At 40.8% G+C, this 17,516-nt stretch overlaps 1 protein-coding gene across 3 annotated transcripts in view; it reads left to right on the top strand.

The window, feature by feature from the left end:
* The window catches only part of CNTNAP1 (contactin associated protein 1), a 525,816-nt gene extending 511,139 nt beyond the window's left edge, over positions 1–14,677 (top strand). For 2 of the 3 annotated variants that reach the window (XM_077459411.1, XM_077459410.1), the window contains one exon: positions 9,195–14,677. In XM_077459411.1, the coding sequence (XP_077315537.1) occupies positions 9,195–9,388 (194 nt within the window). In that variant the 3' untranslated portion in view covers positions 9,389–14,677. The remainder of the gene's footprint in view (positions 1–9,194) is intronic. The other variant, XM_077459412.1, reaches the window with a different exon arrangement.
* The last annotated feature ends 2,839 nt before the right edge of the window (positions 14,678–17,516 follow it).

Genomic DNA, 17,516 nt, shown 5'->3' with positions numbered 1-17,516 from the left:
GCATACAATAGGACCAGACCACAGCCGTAAAAACAGAAAAAATGTAGATTTTTAATCACTTAAAGACCAGGCCTCTTTTTCAGACTCAATGTTTACACATTTTTTTGCTAGAAAATTACTTAGAACCCCCAAACATTATATATTTTTTTCTTAACACCCTAGAGAATAAAATGGCGGTCATTGCAATACTTTTTGTCACACCATATTTGCGCAGTGGTCTTACAAGCGCGCTTTTTTTGGATAAAAAAATAAAACAGTAAAGTTAGCCCATTTTTTTTTTATATTGTGAAAGATAATGTTACACCAAGTAAATTGATACCCAACATGTCATGCTTCAAAATTGCGCCTGCTCGTGGAATGGCGTCAAACTTTTACCCTTAAAAATCTCCATAGGCGACGTTTAAAAAATTCTACAGGTTGCATGTTTTGAGTTACAGAGGAGGTCTAGGGCTAGAATTATTGCTCTTGCTCTAACGATGGCGGTGATACCTCACATGTGTGGTTTGACTACCGTTTTCATTTAACAGGTCAAGGTCAATTCACGTGGAAGGCAGACACGTGGTTGGCAGAGGGAGGATATCAGGGAAGTGCCTTTCATGTCTGGCTGGGCTAGTTGAATCAAATAAATGGTGACTTTCTTATACTAGATCTCCTGGTGGCCAAGCAGGGCCGCATCAGCTGGTTGCTTATATCCACCCCCCTCCCCCCCCATTAATAGGTTATAATCATGTACACATTTTGGCTTCTGGACGGGACCTCGTCTTTTCTGAAGTTCCACCAAGGTGTCATTATGCATTGTGGAAAGGATGTAGACATCGCTTTTATCCATCCATTTTAGGGCCCCCCGTTTCAATTTATTGGTGACCAATCTCTGTGGGAAGTCCTTGCGGTTGGTCCATGCTGACCCACAAGCCACAGTCTTCTTTCAGAACAGATGGTGGAAAAGTGGGAGACTAGTGTAGAAATTGTCTACGTATAGGTGGTGGCCCTTCCCAAACAGTGATTCTATTAGCTGCCAGATAATTTTGTCACTTGTCTCCATATAGGTAGAGCATCCAGGGGGGTTTAGCTGGCTGTTCTTTTCCTCATAAATTTGAAAATTGTAGGTATAACCCATGGCCTGTCGCCTTGTAAAATTTCACCCTATATTTGGCTCGTTTACAGGGGAGGTATTGTTTGATGCCAAGTGTTCCTGTGAAGTGGACTAGGGATTCTACACAAATATTTAGATTGGGGGTAAACATTTGCTTGAAGCTGGAGCAAAAAAAATTGGATTAGGGGCCGAGTTTTTAATAATTTATCATAATCAGGATGATTTCCAGGGAGGCACTGGGCATTGTTGTTAAAATGTAAAAATCTCATTATCATTCCTTAATGGGTTCTGTGCAATAAACAATAGTAGAATGGCATATGATGGATAGGTTGAGTAGACCAGCAGGCATGGAGTTTTATTTTTATTTTGTAAGCCCCTTGTTGAGGGTTAGTCCAAGGAAAAGCTTAAATTCCACTGTGAGGGGTTTCCAAACAAAAGGGCGGGCATACGAAGAATTTAGCAATATGTTGGCTGGCATACAGGATTACACCACTCCACAATGTAATTCAGCAGATCAGTTAAAAATAAATGGAAATAACAAATTGGGGTTAGATTTAGAGGGCCTGGCTGTGCTGTAAAAGGGGGAGTTACAGGTTATGCCAAAGTATCGGCAGCTATGTTGGATACAATAGAACACCTGGGAGACTAGTATGGGCCCTGCCTTGTCGTGGATAGGACACCCCTTTACTAGCATCTGGCCTATCATCTAGGAATGTTTCCTTGCTTGTGCTTGCCACTGCACAAAGACTTACAGAACTGCTGGAGGATGCCTGCCTATTATCTGATGTACTGAATGCTAATCTTATTTCTTGAGGTTCTCAAATGCCAGGACAGTACATATACCCCCCAAATTACCCCTTTTTGCAAAGTAGACAGTCTGAGGTATTTAGTAAGAGGCATCTTGAGTTTTCTGAAGTTGTAACTTTGTCACAATTGTTTGGAAACTTAAGTAATGAAATAATATTTTTTTTTAACATAATGTCATCAGTGCAGTACAGCCTCATCATATGACTGATGTGATGGTGATCAGGAATATTGACTGGTGACAGTATGTAAAAAAATGAATTTAAGCAGTAGTTTTAGCTGTCATGAATCTGTTAACCTTCATGACACACAACAAAAATAACAGGTACCACTCAAGGCTCCACCAAGGACAGAGTTCATCCCAGGTCAAAACCTCCAGTAGGGAAAGGAAGTCGCACAACACAGCAAAACCCTCTGAGGAGTGAATGACAGCCTCAGCCTGGGCTCCAGCCAGGACACGCCACACCACCAACATGTTTTACACTGTTTTCTCCATGATTAAGCTCCAGGGCAAAGTGAAACACATTAGGGAGAAATGGCCTGGTTGGAGCCTGAGCTGAGGCTGTGATACTGTACACCTCCTCACAGTGTTTTGCTGGTATCTGCAACTTTTAGGACTTCCCTTCCCTACTTAACCTTAATGACAGTTTAGTTTCTGTTGAGATGCTGTGATTGGCTACAGCAAATTACATGGTATAGGTAGCCAGGTACCATATGATAGCTGTGAGCCAATCACTGCTTCACAAGCAAGCAGTCATAAATGGAAACCATTTATCACTGTTTTGTTTATATAGTAATCATGTGATCGTCATTACCAATCATAGAGATCACATGACACCTCAGCCAATCACAGCCGCTTCTTGCAGTATAATTACTGTGATCAGTCAGCAGGTGGTTAAAGTACTACTATTGAGCTCCAGTTTGTAATAGGTGAACACAGATCCTAGGGGAGTGTTGATGACCACTTTAACCACCTTCAGACCGGACCATTTTGCTGGTAAATGACCAGAGGTCTTTTTACAATTTGGCACTGCGCTGCTTTAACTGGTAATTGCGCGGTCATGCAATGTTGTACCCAAACAAAATTTGCGTCCTTTTCTTCCCACAAATAGAGCTTTCTTTTGATGGTATTTGATTGCCTCTGCGATTTTTATTTTTTGCGATATAAACGTAAAAAGACCGCAAATTTTGAAAAAAAATGATATTTTCTACTTTTTGTTATTAGAAAAATCCAATAAACTCAATTTTAGTCATACATTTAGGCCAAAATGTATTCAGCCACATGTCTTTGGTAAAAAAAAAGTCAATAATTGTATATTTATTGGTTTGCGCAAAAGTTGTCACATCTACAAACTAAGGTACGTTTTCTGGAATTTACGCAGCTTTTAGTTTACGACTGCCTATCTCATTTCTTGAGGTGCTAAAATGGCAGGGCAGTACAAAACCCCCCCAAATGACCCCATTTTGGAAAGTAGACACCCTAAGGAAATTGATAAGTGGCATGTTGAGCCCATTGAATATTTTATTTTTTTGCCTCAAGCGATTGAATAATGACAAAAAAATATATATTTTTTTTTTTACACAAAGTTGTCACTAAATGATATAGTGCTCACACATGCTATGGGCATATATGAAATGACACCCCAAAATAAATTCTGCTGCTTCTCCTGAGTACGGGGATACCACATATGTGGGACTTTTTGGGAGCCTAGCCGCGTACGGGGCCCCGAAAACCAAGCACCGCCTTCAGGCTTTCTAAGGGCGTAAATTTTTGATTTCACTTCTCACTACCTATTACAGTTTTGAAGGCCATAAAATGCCAAGATGGCACAAAACCCCCACAAATGACCCCATTTTAGAAAGTAGACACCCCAAGCTATTTGCTGAGAGGCATTTTGAGTCCATGGAATATTTTATATTTTGCCACAAGTTGCGGGAAAATTACAAACTTTAATTTTTTTTAATTTTTTTTTCACAAAGTTGTCACTAAATGATATATTGCTCACACATGCTATGGGCATATGTGAAATGACACCCCAAAATAAATTCTGCTGCTTCTCATGAGTACGGGGATACCACATATGTGGGACTTTTTGGGAGCCTAGCCGCGTACGGGGCCCCGAAAACCAAGCACCGCCTTCAGGCTTTCTAAGGGCGTTACAGTTTTGAAGGCCATAAAATGCCAAGATGGCACAAACCCCCCCCCCCCAAATGACCCCATTTTGGAAAGTAGACACCCCTAAATTTAGGGGTACACTAGTGAGACTAGGTAATAAATGGCGGGTGCCCTGAAACTATAAAAAAAATAACTAACCAACCAGCGTCACCTGTAACAGTTATATGGTGATCACTGGTGAAAGGGTTAACTAGGGGGCAATCAGGGGGCTTTATGCGGTAGTATATGGGGGTCCCTGGCGCTATAAAAAGCTGCGGCGAACCTAAATACCTACCTGCCTAACTAGCGTCACCTGTGACACTAATACAGTGATCAGAAAAACGATCGCTTATTAGGCTGGGTTCACACTGGAGCGATGCGGGAACGCCACAAATCCGCGGCGGGTTCCCGCATCACATGCCTCCCGGCGGCAGTTCACACTGCCCTATGCGAACTGCTGGGAGTGTCAGTGAAATGTTAATGACACCCCCAGATCAGTTCGCATATCGCAGTGCGATCTGCAAACTCGGATCGCATGGTGTGAACACCCATGCGATCCGATTCTGCTGCGGACCAAAAAAAGGGTCCCGTGCGAGTTTGCGGCGGGTGCGGCGGGTGCGACACGAATTCAGCCATACTATCTGTATGGCTGAACGCGAATCGCACAGAGATCGGATGTGATTTGCACTGCAGTGCGGTGCGAATCACATCCGTTCTCATAAACCGCTGCAATGTGAACCCAGCCTTAGTGACTGGCGACGGGGGGTGATCACGGGGTTAAACCTTTATTGGGGGGGTTAGGGGGGTACCTTAGAACTAAAGGGGGCTAACCCTAACTGCCCTAACAGTTATTACAGTCACAAATGACACCCGCCGGGTGATCAGGGGGTTAAACCTTTATTAGGTAATAAATGGCGGGTGCCCTGAAACTATAAAAAAATAACTAACCAACCAGCGTCACCTGTAACAGTTATATGGTGATCACTGGTGAAAGGGTTAACTAGGGGGCAATCAGGGGGCTTTATGCGGTAGTATATGGGGGTCCCTGGCGCTATAAAAAGCTGCGGCGAACCTAAATACCTACCTGCCTAACTAGCGTCACCTGTGACACTAATACAGCGATCAGAAAAACTATCGCTTATTAGGCTGGGTTCACACTGGAGCGATGCGGGAACGCCATGAATCCGCGGCGGGTTCCCGCATCGCATGCCTCCCAGCGGCAGTTCACACTGCCCTATGCGAACTGCTGGGAGTGTCAGTGAAATGTTAATGACACCCCCAGATCAGTTCGCATATCGCAGTGCGATCTGCAAACTCGGATCGCATGGTGTGAACACCCATGCGATCCGATTCTGCTGCGGGCCAAAAAAAGGGTCCCGTGCGAATTTGCGGCGGGTGCGGCGGGTGCGACACAAATTCAGCCATACTATCTGTATGGCTGAACTCGAATCGCACAGAGATCGGATGTGATTTGCACTGCAGTGTGGTGCGAATCACATTCGTTCTCATAAACCGCTGCAATGTGAACCCAGCCTTAGTGACACTGGCGACGGGGGGTGATCACGGGGTTAAACCTTTATTGGGGGGGTTAGGGGGGCACATTAGAACTAAAGGGGGCTAACCCTAACTGCCCTAACAGTTATTACAGTCACAAATGACACCAATGCAAAAAAAAAAAAAAAAAAAAGCAATTGGGGGGTGATCGGGGGGTAAAGGGGGGGTGTGAGTGTGCCTGGCATGTTCTACTGTATGTGTGGTGTGTTGGTGCAACTCACCGAACCTCTCTCCTCGGTGCCGGAACGAAAAATACCGACACGGAGGAGAGAATACATCACTTCCTCTCCTGTGTTTACATTACAGGAGAGGAAGTGATGTCACGGGACATTTTCATTCGTCGGGAGCGATCGCGAGGGGGTGGCCATGAATGAATGGCCGTCCCCTCGTCCGGGATCGCTCCCGAACGAATACCGACCGCCGCAGGCACCGGGCGGGGGCCCGATCGGGCCCCCGACCGGCGGGCAGGCAAGGACGTACATGTAAGCCCTTATGCCTGCCCGTGCCATTCTGTCGACGTACATCGTCGTGCGGCTGTTGGCAAGTGGTTAAACTGCTAGCTGGTATCCGCAGGCTTTCAACAAGCTACAAGAAGTTTTGAAGCCTACTGGCAGCTTATTTAATGTGACAATCAGCACTACCATCAGGATCTGTGTACGATATTTACAAGCTGGAGCTAAATGGTACTTTAAAAGCTTCAACAAAGCTTGCTGAAGCACTCCAAAAGCCTTTGTCAATGCTCTTATATAAGCTGAAGCCCATGTGAAACAGGCCTAATTGAAAATATTGGTTTGATGAACATTTGTGACCTACAAAATCATTAGCACCATGTTTTTATTCTACTGGTCCTGGGTTTTCAGAAAATGTATGGTTTGGGGGGTCTTTTACAAACTGCGAAAGTGAAAAATCAAGTGAATAATTGAAAAAAATTGTCTGATCACCTGAAGTAAAAAGTGGAGCGCAGGGCCGGGCAAAGGAAATGTAAAAGGACAACTTTAGCTGGAGTAATAGGCTCAAAGTATTGATAAATGGGAAGATGGATGTACTGTAAATGTTTAAAACGACACATAAACCTAGTTGTGAATTGCTTTTATTATGACTGCTAATTTAAACTCAGTGATTTTGTAAAGCTTAGAAGATTTGTAATAGCAATATGATTTTCACAGTGTATTATCATAACAGACCCAGTTATCCAGCATCTGCAATATTTTTGATCAGATCGCGTAGATCTCAAAAGGGAAATTGGGACTTTAGATGACGTTATTAATTCATCTTGTGCTGCAAAGCCCATATGAATGCTATTTTATTCTTGATGTCCATGCCCTATGTGCATGTGTATATACAGTATCTCACAAAAGTGAGTACACCCCTCACATTTCTGTAAATATCTTATTATATCTTTTCATATGACAACACTGAAGAAATTACACTTTGCTACAATGTAAAGTAGTGGGTGTACAGCTTGTATAACAGTGTCAATGTGCTGTCCCCTCAAAATAACGCAACACACAGCCATTAATATCTAAACCACTGGCAACAAAAGTGAGTACACTCCTAAGTGAAAATGTCCAAATTGGGCTCAATTAGCCTGTGTGGCGACAACCAGGTGAGGAGTACAAAGACAAGTGTGTCTTACCTACAGTCAAGCATGGTGGTGGGAGTGTCATGGTCTGGGGCTGCATGAGTGCTGTTGGCACTGGGGAGCTACAGTTCGTTGACGGCACCATGAATGCTAACATGTACTGTGACATACTGAAGCAGAGCATGATCCCCTCTCTTCAGAGACTGAGCCGCAGGGTAGTATTCCAACATGATGACGACCACTACCTTGCTAAAGAAGCTGAGGGTAAAGGTGATGGACTGGCCAAGCAGGTCTCCAGACATAAACCCTATTGAGCATCTGTTGGGCATCCTCAAATGGGAAGGTGGAGGAGTGCAAGGTCTCTAACACCCACCAGCTCTGTGGTGTCATTATGGAGGAGTGAAAGACTCCAGTGGCAACCTGTGAAGCTCTGTTTAACTCCATGCCCAAGAGGGGGGTTAAAGCAGTGCTGGAAAATAATGGAGGCCACACAAAACATTGACACTTTTGGCCCAATTTGGACATTTGCACTTAGGGGTGTACTCACTTTTGTTGCCAGCGGTTTAGACATTAATGGCTGTGTGTTGAGTTATTTTGAGGGGACAGCAAATTGACACTGTTATACAACTTGTACACTCACTAATTTACATTGTAGCAAACTGTCATTTCTTCAGTGTTGTCACATGAAAAAAGAATAAAATATTAACAAAAATTTGAGAGGTGTACTCACTTTTGTGAGATACTTTAAATTTAATTATTTTATTTATCTTTGCATAATTGTCATGCATTTATTTATCCAATTGTGTTAATCAAATGCTTTGCAACCTAACCTCCACTAGTCAATAACATCATCTAAAGCCCCAATTTCCCTTTTGTGTACTTGAACCAGGGATAGAGACACATTTATATGTGCCTCATTTGAAGTCTGAAAATCCCCCCCTCCATATTCTCAGATCGCGTAGACAGAGCATACTGATTGAGTTGACTGACAAAGCTTGTCTAAACATGTCAAAAAGGTTTTAAGCTGAACATACACTATATTGTCAAATGTATTGGGACACCTGCCTTTACATGCACATGAACTTTAATGGCATCCCAGTCTTAGTACGTAGAGTTCAATATTGAGTTGGCTCACCCTTTGCAGCTCTAACAGCTTCAACTTTTCTGGGAAGCTGTCTACAAAGTTTAGTAGTGTGTCAATGGGAATGTTTGACCAGTCTTACAGAAGCACATTTGTGAGGTCAGGCACTGATGTTGGATGAGAAGGCCTGGCTCGCAGTCTCCGCTCTAATTCATCCCAACTGTGTTCTATCGGGTTGTGGTCAGGACTCGGTGCAGGCCAATTAAGTTCTTCCACCCCTTACTTGCTCATCCATGTCTTTATGAACCTTGCTTGTGCACTGGTGCACAGTCATGTTGTAAAAATAAGGGGTCATCCCCAAAATGTTCCCACATGAAATTGGGAGCATGAAATTGTCCAAAATGTCTTGGTATGCTGATGCCTTAAGAGTTCCCTTCACTGGAAACTAAGGGGCCAAGCCCAATCCCTGAACACCAACCTCACACCATAATCCCCCCTCCACGAAATGATTTAGACCAGTGCACAAAGCAAGGTCCATAGAGACATGGATGAGCGAGTTTGTGGTGGAGAAAATTGACTGACCTAAACCCAATAGAACACATTTGGGTTGAGTTATAGCAGACTGTGAGCCAGACCTTCTTGTCCAGCATCAGTTCCTGACATCACAAATACGCTTATGGAAGAATGGTCAAACATTCCCATGACACATTCCTAGATCTTGTGGGCAGCCTTCCCAGAAGAGTTGAAGCTGTTATAGTTGAAAAGGGTGGGCCAACGCAATATTTAACTATACAGACTAAGACTGGGATGCCATTAAAGTTCATGTAAAGGCAGGTGCCCCAATACTTTTGACAATATAGTGTAGCTTTAATATGCATTAAAAATATATGCTACTTATAATAATCATATTTTTTCTTCTACCCAGTCATAGTGATCTTTTTATTCCTCCTTGGAGTTGCTGCTCTCTTTCTGGTTTACCACTATTTTCACCGATATAAGGGTTCTTATCTTACCAATGAACCCAAAGCTATAGACGCTCCTAGCGCTCCAAAGTCTTCCTCGGCAAGAAAAGAGCAGCCCCTTCCCCAAATAGAGGAGGAAGGAGGGACAACAGAATAGCCCTAGGCTATAGGGGAGCAGCATCCAGGAAACATCAGCCATCAGTTCAGGATGTCCAGGAACTACTGCCACAGGCACTTTGAGATACTCCTTCTTGTTGGTCCAGGGTGGTTTTGTGGATAAACCATAAAATAACAAGAACAATGGACAATTTTAGATGTGTCTTCATCCAGATCAGTGAAGAGAAAGCAAGGTCTTTGTGGAGTGAGTATTCCATTCATCTTCAGCTTGACATCTTTTCCAACCAATCCTTCAAACTGCACAAGCAATTGTAGGGAATCTGCTTGTTGTATATGTTGTCTCTGTATTTCTAGTAAAAGATTCAAAGATCTTCCATTGTTATCCAGGTTTTAAGGCCACTGTTTTCAACAGAGACTAGCCCATATAATTATATACATTTTTTGCATATGTTGTTAAACTTGTATGCTTTAGCCTGTTCTGGGCCACCTGCATATGGATGCCTATTCAATGGCAAATGTGCAACCAAATCTCAAAGCAGTGACCCCAGGACATGGTATTATGCATCCAAATACTGTGGGGCTGAACAAAAAAAAAAACTGCAGTTTCCTGTGTGGCTGCCAATAAAATATACTGAGCTAAATTCCTCCGCTGATAGAAACATAAGGATCACTAAAAAACTAAGCTAACTTTCAAAGAGAATTTTTTTTTAAAGATTGTATCAGTAAAAGACACAAAATCTTACTGACGCAGCTGTAGTCCACTGTATGGCCATTGTATGCTGGTATGAGGACTTAAAACAATGCCATTTCATTTTTTCTAAGATTCACAAGATTCCATAATAACCTTTGGAAAATTCAACTGACATCCAAAGATTTGGCGGTGTAGATTGCTTTCTTGGATGATATATTCAACACCCCCCCCCCCCCCCCCCATCCAAAACCTTCCAAAAATGCAAAGAGAAACAAACAAGACCTCCAAAATTCTTAGGCTATAGATAGCATATACATATCTTAAAGGACCACTAGTGGATAATGCAGGTTGCTTTATGTACCAATGTGAAGCTTGGATATTTCAAATCAAATTGGTTTCAGATGGAAGATGTTTGATGAAACATACTTGGGGTCACACCAGCCACTTTTCTCTTCTTTCGTGTGTTCAGTTGCTGTCAAGACATCAGAATATGATATTTGGCTTCATGCAGAAATACAGTGTCAGTAGTATGATGTTGGAACCACATGGATGGCTTAATAGCTAAGGGTAAAGCTGAGTATGCACTAGAAGAATTTAATCTGACATTTTTTGTTGTAAGAATGTTGTAAGAGCATTCATTTTGCTAATCATTAGTGGGGTAAAAGTTACATTAGTTTTCAACTGTTGTGAAGGAGCAGGAGGGAAATAATGTCTCAAATGTATGACTGTTTAACAGTGTATTTGATTCCAGAATCAAATGTTAAAAGCAAATGAAATCTTGAAATACTTTTGAACGACTGAAATGTTTTTAGAATTTCCATACAAATATTTACAAAAATTTCTGCTACCATATACCCCCAGCTTAACAGTTAATTGCAGAACAGAAATTGTAGTGTAAAGTACACTAGTAACATAGTAGTCATCAATTAAATTGTAAATTTGTATCATCATTACCATGTCCCTTTTATAATTTAGACAAAAAGCAATTGTTTCATCTTAGCAATTAATTTCTAGAGATTTTCACAGCGCAATAAATAAAAAATTACCTCTGTAGTTCCAACCTTAAAGTAGAAGTAAATCAAGAATGCCATATATGTTGTAGCATTAACAAAACAGCTTTTCTTTTTTTGTGTTCCCCCTGTAACAATAGTAGATCCGTTCTTTGTCCACTTCCTGTAAAAGGCCGAAAATGCTGTTTGCTTTGCAGAGAAACTGCACACAATTGTTGCCATCCTATGGATAGAGTGATCTTAGATGCACATGTGATTTTAAAAAAAGCAGAAAATGACAGGTATACGGATATCAGCAAGCAATAAAAAGGTTTACTGGGGGGAACCAAGAAAGCAAAAACTGCAATCTGTCATGCTGTTGACAGCTTGCATGATATATGTTTTTTTTATTTTACCCATTATTCTACTTTAAAGTCCTTTCTGCACAGTTATCACTTCTACTGACCTAATAATACAATTTTGTCTCAGGCTAAAGTGCCAAAAATGGCCTACTTAATTTTAGGCTTATTTTTCTGACTAAGAAAATAGTGACATTAGGTACTAACAGTTTTACTGAGAAGCATCGTAAATTAGATATAACACCAAAAAAAGCTTTATAAGGTGGACGTGTGTGTTTCCTGACATTTCTGATTTTCTGTATAGACGTTGCCACGGCCTAAATCTCCATATCAGGTTATAGTTGGACAGGGTTGAGTGTTCCATGGCCACTGTGGTTTTCTGTTTGGATGCTACCACAGCCTAGATCTCGGTATAATTTTCTCTCAATACACTGCCAAAACAATGACATACCTTGAAAATGCCACAATTACAACAAGGTGGCTTTGTAAATAATAGAATAAATAAGAATGCCTTCACAGTACAGAGTTGTGCAAAAACAAGGGAATCACTTTATATTTAGATGCATCATTGATGTATGGCTTGCTTGTGGTCTGATCTGATGCAGCTTATATAAATACAGCCATTTTTTGCAGGAGAAATAAAAAAAAAAGCCAGTCATTAATGCTGGGTGATACATTTTATATAAGCCAGACTGTAGTCCAAGGCAAAACATACACTGGCTATAACATAGATGGACAGTTGTTAAATTTCCTCACATTCTCTAGTGTTTGCTACAGATCATCTGCACAGTTCTCATTTTTATCTATCATAGAAAAAAAATATGCTAATATACAATGCAAGAACATCGACCAGCAACCAATCAGAAATGATAGATCACTGCATGATCAATCGAATGATAAAAGAATTGGCTGCAATGGGTACAACATTGCCCTCTGCAATAATACATTATACATAGGGCCCGAAGATCGAGAAGATCCAAGGAGGGAAGGCCTGGGTAGAGAAGCCGGGCTTTTTTTTTTCCAACACAAACCTATCATATTTTTTTAGATTTGATGAAAATAACAAAAAAAATAAGGGTTTGGTAACAGAAAGACTTTCTCATAGCAATACCATAATGGAACACGAAATTAAATGTTAATTTTAAATGTTATTTATGTGAACAGCTATCTTAGGTTTAAACAAAAACTCCACTGGCCCCTGACGGACGATTGGGTCTGCCTGTCAGTCTTTTAGGAGGACCCAATCTGACCATCCATTGCTCTCTATGAAGCTGCAGATGTCAGCGGACATGTGTCCACTGACATCCAATCCGCTAAAACAGACAGATGGGGATTGGGCTGGTTGATAGTTGGATAAAAAAAAAAAAAGGCAGTCTACCTCTGACAGCAGAGAACACCAGGCTGAGTCTGTGCCCACTCTGCACCCCCAGACCTGTCATCTGCCTGCTCAGCAAGGATCAATGGCCAGTGTGAAATGGGCATAAAAAAATAAATCTGTTAAACTGGTTCACATGCCATTTTGTAATTTAATGCTGTTAAGAACTTGCATTTCCATTTCAGTCTGCTGTCTTTGTAATTCAGTGGTTTCTAACAAATTGCTGGTAAAGCACATATGGCTTTAAGTGTATTTTGGATGCTGCTCAAGATATCCTTTGAGTAGTCCTTCAAAATCCTAAACGGTTGCATGGCTTTCACTATGGTATGACATCCCATGCAGACATTTCAAGATCCACTTCAAGATCCACAAACATAAAATACAAGCTGGCTTATATAGCGGTGAATTTTATCAACAGTACCTGTCACCGCCAAGCCTCCAACGAAGACTGTTATTGCCGGTTTTGGAATTCAGGTCACTGACAAACATCCAGCAGTACCTAGGCTGTGATAGGTAATTTATATTCATTTTAAAGAGTTACTGAGAACATTCACAAATTCTAAAAATATACAGCAATTAAGACAATCACGAAAATTATGACGGTTAAAAATGTTCATTTAATGGGTTTTATGGTCCACATAAGGGTTTACATCATGGCACAGCTGTGTATTTTACAGCAGAATTCTTTCTCTAATCCACGGTAAGCACTGCATTGCAGGCACTATTTTTTAATATCAATGCATTTGGTTCTGATACCAAAATACACCAAAAAAATACTATGCATCTGTTGACAGCGGTCATTATTCAGAGTCAACTTTCAGACAGTGGGATCCCAGTGCTTTTTGCTGTGAAGTCTAATAACGATTGTCTTCTTTCTGTGCAATGGGTAGCACATCCTCCTAAAGGTTTATTGTGGGTATTGCTGACATCACATCAGTAATGTGATAAATAGATCAGTTGAAGTATGCTTGTAGCATCTCTCCCTGTCCTATCAGCCAAGAGCTGTGGGGAATACTGGGAGATGGTTGGGCAGGAGAGTTCTTCAGCGTGTACGTCATCACATACTGAGCCCATAGGGTGCCCTTCGGAAATATTCCTGCAGGAAGCCCTATGTGATAGGGTGAAGAACCCCAATGCACAACTCCCTGAATTGACAGTTTTAGACAGTGACTGTTGACATCACTGGCCATAGAAACAGCTTTAACAAATATTCTCATGATTTATAACACCCCAAATAGACCCGCAGAAGCAATATAAAACTAAAGGAAATCATGTTCTATATAACATTTCACCTTCCCAAAGGTCTAGTTTGGTTCCATGAATTGGACATTAAATTGAATATAAACATGATATGAAAGTCATGTCTGTCATTTACCATTAGTGTATTCAGATAAATAATGGACACACATTTTACAGTTAAGAGTGGTCATAATGATATGGCTTTTACTAATATTTTCCAGAAAAAAGTTACAACTTGATTATCATGCAACATAGTCATTTTGGTCAAGCATGTATCTATAGCCATAATATGTCCAGTTAGTCTGTCTGACCTATATTCATATTTGTGAATGTTATTGGTGCCTTTACTTATTGATAGATAAAGCAATTTGCATGTTAGATTTAGTGGTCCTTCAATGCTTTGCCCTGGTATTTGCCTTGGAAGATCTTTCTCTTTACCCAAACCAATGCATATCTGGTGCTCTTGTTAATTTAATACTTTCCTGTCCTAATTCTATTCAATTAACACATTCAAAACTTCATTATTACAACAGTCTCCCTCTATAGAATGTAATATGATGACACGAATACATATATATTTAAAAATGTATGTTAAAAAAAATAAAACTATGTATTTTTACAAACTCATTCTCTTCAACAAGACCTGAAGTTATACAAATAAAGTGATTAGAAAATATGTCTGGTAGTGCAATGATTATGTCAGTTGTCTTTTAAAGTGTTTGTTACCCCAGCATTTCATTTTCCTGATGTGTGTCTGCTGTGCCATGTACTTTTATGAAAAAGTCTTCTGCTCTCTTTGTATTGCTTCCTTGCTTCCTTTGTGTGAAAGCCCTGGTGTTCCTGCCAGTCCCTCCGCTTTCCTATTAAAAACTGACCACACTAGACAGGAGAACACACTGTGGTCGGTTCTCTAGCAATGCTAGCCTGCTCTCCTCCAATGATCAGATGCCTGACATGACCTCCCTGCACAGCCATTCACGGGGAAGATCCGTGTGCTGTTGCTTCTCCTCTCCCAGCTATTATGCATCTGAGAACAGAGGGAATGTGACCACTTATATAAAAAGGTATTTATAAAAAATCTATATTTAAATGTTTTGTCTTTCATTTCTATTTTAAATCGTTTACAATCACTTTAAGCGCTCATTTCCTGGGACAGATATACTCAATGGTATGGAAAGACAAAAACATCACTACTCTGGCAGATATGATGTTGCAACAGAGGGTAGTAAAATCATTAGGATTGCAAAATGCACACATGTCCATGTGGGCCTGTGTCAACAGGCTTTTATTCGCTTCAATATGTATTACGTTCCTATACTAGTTTGTAGGAATGCAAAACTGATTTGAAGCACGGCAAATGCATTTCAGAAAGAGGTAATTTGCAGGTCAAATGCATCAATGAAATCTGGATTTTACCAGAAACACCTCAAAGTGATAACATTGACCCAAGCATAAAACATGTTGATACCAGTCCTTATTTTTATCTTGAAGCTGAAATACAACTTTAGCAAATCTACTTATCTTTGTTTTTGCTGTCCATCCCAGTCCCATTGACTCAAGTATGTTTCTTTTCTCTTACCTGTGCTCCCTGATATAAGCAAGCAGAGATTCCACTGACACCATGCCCAACATCAAACTTCCATACTAAATGACAGCAAGTGTCATCAAGGCATGACCTACAGGGTGCTGTCAAGGACCCACCTTCACCAAAGACGGTAGCACTGATAGGTAGATGCTACCAAAGAAACAAAAAAACATGATAGGCAATAAAAGGTTTGAGAGATTCACTTGACTGTTTCTTTTAACCAGACTGCAAAACCTGTAAACATGATGACTTTCATATAACTGCAAACAAAATTGAGGGTTATTTAAAGTAGATTTCAATTTCTCATAGATTGGTGATAGTTCTAACGTTACTATAAGTTTTTTTTTTTAAAAACATAATCTATAAGTGTGTATTATCCAATGGTAAAAAAAAAAAAATCAAGCCTTACAACTAAAATGTCTCTGCAATCTGTTATTACTTTATAGCAGTGATCCCCATGCGGGTAGCTTGGGCCTATGGCTCAGTTTTGCTTGATATTGCTTATGGTAAATATGGGTTTGATATACCTGTATTCTCTAAACAATGGCTACCCATCAGCTTGAAATCAATTAGAGGCTAGCTAATTAATATGCCATGGCTTTATTGAAACTGGAACGGGAGCCGCTATTACATGAGGAGAACTTAGACTTTATGAGAATAACAGGAACTTGGTTTAACAGCTCACATGACTGGCTGGCAAATATCCTTGTATTGGAAGGACAGAGAAGGTAGAGGGTGTGTCTATTTATCAAAAATGATGTAAGGGTGGTGAAGAGGCATGACATTGTAAATGAGCCAAGGGCGGAGGTGGAATCCATGTGGATAGAACTTCAAAGAGAAGTAGTGGGAAATGAATAGTGGGGGTATGTTACAGGCCCCCGAGCCTGAAGAAGGAAGAGGAGCTGGACCTCCTATCACAATTAAAAATGGCAGCAAGGCAGGGCAATGTCATCATAATGGGGGACTTCAAATATCCTGATATTGACCAGACAGAGGGGACAGCCCACTCATTAAAGGCCCATCATTTCATGTTTTATAGGACAACTCCATGTCTCAATTGGTGGATTCCCTGACCAGAAAGAATACATTACTAGGTCTAATAATTACAAACGATCCAAGCCCGATCCCAGGTTTGGCAATACCGGACAACTTGGGATCTAACGATCATATTTAGCGTAAATCATAGGAAAAGGAGGCACAAGTGTAGCACAAGAACACAAATTTTCAAAACAAGCCAACTTTTTTGAACTGTGCTCAATACTACAAGACAACAGTTGGGACCAAATCCTAAAAACATTGAACATGGGAGAAAAATGTGAATGCTTTAGGAACATATTAAACAAAAGGTATCCCACAGTGCATTCCAATTGGCAATAAATATAGAAGAGTTAAGGTTAACAACTTCAGCCCCGGAAGATTTGGCTGCTGAATGACCGGGCTATTTTTTGTGATTTGACACTGCGTCGTTTTGCAGTTTTTATTTTTTGCGCTATAAATAAAAAAAAAGCCAATTCTTTCCTCAGTTTAGGCCAATATGTATTCTTCTACATATTTTTGGTAATAACATTTCAGAAAAAGCGTATATTGATTGGTTTGCGCAAAAGTTATAGCGTCTACAAAATAGGGCATACATTTCCATAGTTCCATAGTTAGTAAGGTTGAATAAAGACACCAGTCCATCCAGTTCAACCTGAGTGAGTGTCTACCACTCACATTGGTCCCTACACTCAAGGAGCTCACAGTCCAAGGTCCCATATACTAGGGCCAGTTTTGGACAGAAGCCAATTAACCTGCGAATTCCGAACGTTATGGGCCGTTTGTGCCAAATTGATGTGGCGCTCACGGCCCACAATGCACTGCGATGGCGCAGTGCATTGCTGGCTCATGATTGGCCAAGAATGCACTGTGACCCCGCATGCTTGGCCAATCA

The sequence above is a fragment of the Lithobates pipiens genome, unplaced genomic scaffold, assembly GCF_037356315.1.
Source record: "Lithobates pipiens isolate NorthernLeopardFrog02 unplaced genomic scaffold, aLitPip1_a1.2 Scaffold_28, whole genome shotgun sequence".
NCBI lineage: Eukaryota > Metazoa > Chordata > Amphibia > Anura > Ranidae > Lithobates > Lithobates pipiens.
The sequence above is the reverse complement of the archived record's forward strand: the minus strand, read 5'-3'. Positions and strand labels throughout refer to the sequence as shown.